Genomic DNA, 4,925 nt, shown 5'->3' with positions numbered 1-4,925 from the left:
TGTTTGAAGCCTGAAATGTGTCAAAAGGTTGAAAAGTTCAAGGGGGCCGAATACTTTCGCAAGGCACTGTATTCTCTTATAATAGTCTTTTCCTATGAGAAGAAGACCAACATAGCCTCCAACATTATTTTTGATGTTTGAATGTGGTTTTACTTTAGTTTTATGATGATGCCTGGTTCTATATCAAAATTGAATATTTAAGTACTGCACCAATTTTAGAATAAAGATGGTAATTTTTTTAGTGGGCCACATTATTTTTCTGTCTTACAGTTAATACCAACGCCAACTCGACCTCCTCCTGCTTCCTTTCTTGTATTAAATCTGAATATTCATCGTCCTCCGTCAGTGAGTTCAACAGTTTGTAAAAGCCGAGCCATCCATGTAGTTAAAGCCCTCCTCTTCCTCCTCTTCCTCCTCTTCCTCCTCCTCCTGTGGATTAAAACATTTCTGCAGATGGAGATTCCAGATTTGTATTTTTTTCTCCTCTTTTGGCCGTGGTTTAGATTTAATTTGGAGCAAAGGGAAGCCGGCCAATCAGGCGGCCGGTTAGTGGGCCGTGTAATACCGCAGCAGAGATAACATTCACGCTGTCGACTGTAATGCCTTCAGCGCCAAGCTCGAGAACTCGTTAACCCCTCCCCCCTCTCTCCTCGTAGGCACTAATGAGGGACTTATCTCCTCCTCCTCCTCCTCCTCATCCGCCAAAAAAATTGGCCGCCATCTTTGCACAAACATCCCATTTAAATGTCATCTAATCTCATCTCATCTGTCTGTGAGGCGGAAGGCAGCACCGAGGCTGCCAGAGGAGATAACAGAGATTTGGCAGCGAGGTGGAGAAGTGTGGAGGAAGAGGAGAGGGAGGGAGGAAGAAGAAGAGAAGGAGAAATGAGGAGGAGCAGGGTGAAGGAGGAGGAGGAGCTAATTAAGCCAGAATTATTGTTTTATGTAATTTCTAGTTACTCACTCAATGTCTTATAGTTTGTGTTTTATTTGTAGTTTAAAAATGTTTTTAATTTAATTTTGTTTATTTTATTTTCCGTCCCGATGCTGTTATTTCATCTTCTGTTTGCATTAGATTGTATTTGTATTTGTAATTGTAATTTTATTTCTTACTTTTTATTTGAACTGCGTTTTAATTATTTTGTTTAACCACGAAAGCATCATTGAGATAAAATTCCATTTTTTAAGAGTCTCTTGACCAAGAAAGGTGAGTTACTGACTACAAAAAAAAAGGTCACAAAAATGAGAATTTAAGAAATATACACACATTGCTAGTAATCAGCGTCAGAGTACTATTTTGTGACAGCTCTTATTTGAGTCTTGGTCATTATTTTAGTAGCCACCTCATTTTCGTCATACTAGGTGACAATAAAATAATTAGATCAAAATTAATCACAATACATAAAACACAGCATATCAGACATGGATGTACTGCAGGTCTGCAAATTGAAATGAATTAAGATTTTATTTTGGTGTCTGGTCCACTGGAGCAGTGGTAACCTCCTCGACTCGACAGCCAACATTACTGTCTTTCAGAGGCTGTAGCTCAGTTTTAGGTCTAGAGTGAAGATAGAAATATTAAATAACATTGAATAATTATTAAATAATCATAGTGTTAAATAACGCTCCAAATTTATGTTGTTGTTGTTACATTTTGGTGATGGAACAACTGGCATGGCCATTTTCAAAGGGATCCCTTGACCTCTGACTTCAAGATCTCTGAATGAAAATGGAAATGAAATGAAAATGACCCACGAGTCTCCCCTTTGCCGACACTTTATGCTAATCACATGCAGTATTTTGCATGCAGTATACTGTAAAGGTGTTATTTTCACCTAGCGTATTTGAATATTTCTGTATAATGGAGTCTGTGAAGTGTTGGAATGCATAAATATGAATGGAAAGCTGGGACTCTTGTGTATCCAATGATCCCAACTGTATTCATGTGTGAGGATGTTCATCCACATAGTCATCATTTCACTGCAGTGAGAGCATCTTTTGTATAAAATGAGTTCTAGGATGATCACAACCTCATGAGACTACAACCACAAACTAGAGACCAATGGATTTATAGGCACCACTCATCTGGTCATTTACATGACCCATCCCAATATTCAGACACATTAACTAACTAACAACAACCCACCATCTCTCACAGCACGATACATAAACATCAACCTCCCACAAATAGCACTCAAACACATCTCCCCTACGCACATCACACAAATCCAGAAACTACATCTGCATCCGTTAGTGCCAAACACATTTGATCCAGTACATAAACCAGTGAGTTGGTGGTAGGACAATATCATCTGACACTGCGGACATCCTGTTAGTTTGTGAAGAGTGAAAACTTTGTTGATGTTGATGTTTGTGTCCCAGTTAGACTGGTGATAATCTGAGCTCCAGGCAGAAGAGAAACTGTCCTCAATAACTTCTCTGAAGAGTTTACACACAGGAAATTGTTTTATTTTCTGTCCTCTGTTGTCCAGTAGTGAAAGATATAAACAGTATATATTATATATTATATACAGTGTGTAGTATATGCAGGAAGATTTTCAGTTTTAAACCAGGGTTATGTTGAGTTCACACTACATGATTTCAGCCCTGATTTTCCACTCGCCAACAGTTTTTGGAGATCAAATGCTCCCAGATCAGAGGCAAATCTGCGCTCCAGTGAGGACGATATCTATGTGTGAACTGTTCAAAGACACGATCAGAGAACTCACAGGCGACAGCAAAATATGTTATTTCAGGGAGTTACACAACGAGCTACAACCAATGAAAGCAGTCTCTCTCTCCAGCACCAGACAGGAAGCAGCAAACCGGATAGTTACACACTTCTTGACAAGAAGAAAGTATGATAAGGTTGTCTGACACTGACAAGACAGGAAGTCATGTAGTGTGACCAAGGCTTTAGGGTAAGAGTTAAGGAATGCAGTATGTCAGTGAGGGTCCTCACAAGTATAACAAGACGCTTTTGTGTGCGTTTGTTGCAGGGTGAGACAAAGATCTTGAAGCTAAAGAACCTTCGTCCTCAAGATTACGCTGAATATACCTGCATCTCCTCCGTCAGGAACGTCTGCGGTATCGGAGACAAGAGCGCCCACTTCAGTCTGAACAACAGGACAGGTAACGCACACACACGCACACACACACACACCACTGTTTGAACTTTAACCCTGAACCTGTAAACTGAGGCTGAGTTGAGAGTTTGACCTCGTGTGGAGCAGACTTGGTCCTCAGATGGAGTCTGGAGTCCCCACAGTGTGAGTATGTTTGCAGGTTCCAATGAAACAGTGGCCTGACTCATGTAAAACAGAGTATAGTATGTCAAAAGTATGGAATAGAAGATCAAAAAAGCCAATTAATAGCTTATATTTTTTACATAAAAGGGAAATGTATGACTTCCACTATTAAGATACTAATTTATCTCATAATTTAAAATATGGTATATAGTATTTATAATTTTATCATTTTTTTCTTTTTCTGGCAGAAATGGGCATTCAGGTCTCCATATATTTAATCCTTCTTTCTCTGTATTATTGTTTTAATCCATCTGTACCTGTGCGTGTACAGTTGGATGAATGTAAATCATAAATAAATCATTTTCCTCTCTCAGACTGCAGCTCTCTGACCTGTACAGTAGATCCTGCCGCCCCGCCCCAGGGGCTGATGGGATTTACATGATGTCAGCTTAACAGAGGTCGACTCAGCTATTTTTATCTCCCTCATTATTATTTCTGCATTTAGCTGCTTTTCTGCAGCTCATCGTGTGCAGCTGGTGGAGGCAGCGAGTCGCTCTGCAGCTTTTATTTCACTCTGATGTGAATCTGCAGACAGGAAGCTTTTATACTCTGATTCTGCAGTGAGAGGGAGAACACTATGGATTATTTACACATGACAAGATATTTTAAAACCTTTTAAAATGTAAAAGATATATATATATATATGATCCTAAGATCCACCTGCATATGATATAACATTAGACTGAGAAACTGTAGTCTTGAAGTCTTTTTACAGAAAACTTTAAAAATTTTAAAAATTAAACAAGAATCATTCAAGATTCAAGAGGTTTCATCATATCATATGTACAGTATAAACACAAGGCTAGTACGCACAATGAAAATCTTACTTTGCCTGACTCCCTGAGGGTAGAACAGTAAGGACATAATAATTAAAAAATGTATAAAAATTTCCAATATAAAATACAACTAAAATATAACATATAACTTACAACTTAAAACTTAAAGTGCAGAACATTTGTACTGTAAACAAAGAAAGAAACCTGAGTAGAAAGGTGCTCTGTGCCTCACTCAGCTCAGGTGCTGAGTGACATCACAGTGTGTGTATGTGCGTGCCCAGCGCAGGGCATTAAAGCTGTAGTATGTAACATTTCAATAAGTGTAATAGAGTCTGAATGATTATTATTATGTCTCTTTCCTTCCTCCTCCCCACCAGCTCCTCCCTCCATTAAGCTCCTCCTGGACGACCCCCTGGTGGTGAACCCGGGGGAGACGATCACTCTGGTGTGCGTGGCATCGGGTGGAGATCCTCCTCCCACCTTGAGGTGGGTGAGGCCGGGAGGGGAGGAGCTCCCAAAGAGGAGCGTCATCAACGGCGGCACGCTGACCATCCCCGCTGTCACCGTGGACAACGGCGGTGCCTACAGCTGCATGGCGTCCAACAACGTGGGCAATCCCGCCAAGAAATCCACCACCATACTGGTCAGAGGTATGACATTAAAACTTGAATGGATTACATTGTGGAGACTGAGTACGATCCCATACGGGGGGGTGTTCCCATAAAGCCGGCGTGTCAACAGATTCTCGTCCCCACAGTGTTGTAAAACAAATACTCACGTTTTTACCTCAGTGCTGAATACATTAAATCAATCCAAAATGTGTGTGTATCAGTGTGTGTAT

The 4,925-nt window shown here is 40.2% G+C and overlaps 1 protein-coding gene across 1 annotated transcript in view; it reads left to right on the top strand.

Annotated features, from left to right (window-relative positions):
* Nucleotides 1-4,925, top strand: part of mdga2a (MAM domain containing glycosylphosphatidylinositol anchor 2a) — a gene marked incomplete in the record, with an annotated part of 62,993 nt that overhangs the window by 29,295 nt on the left and 28,773 nt on the right. The window contains 2 exon segments of the mRNA XM_035674754.1: nucleotides 3,000-3,132; nucleotides 4,462-4,734. Of these exon segments, the coding sequence (XP_035530647.1) occupies nucleotides 3,000-3,132; nucleotides 4,462-4,734 (406 nt within the window).

Source organism: Morone saxatilis, unplaced genomic scaffold (genome assembly GCF_004916995.1).
Source record: "Morone saxatilis isolate NCDOM2014 unplaced genomic scaffold, NCSU_SB_2.0 Contig3, whole genome shotgun sequence".
NCBI lineage: Eukaryota > Metazoa > Chordata > Actinopteri > Moronidae > Morone > Morone saxatilis.
Note: the sequence above shows the minus strand (reverse complement) of the source record. Positions and strands in the feature narration are given on the sequence as shown.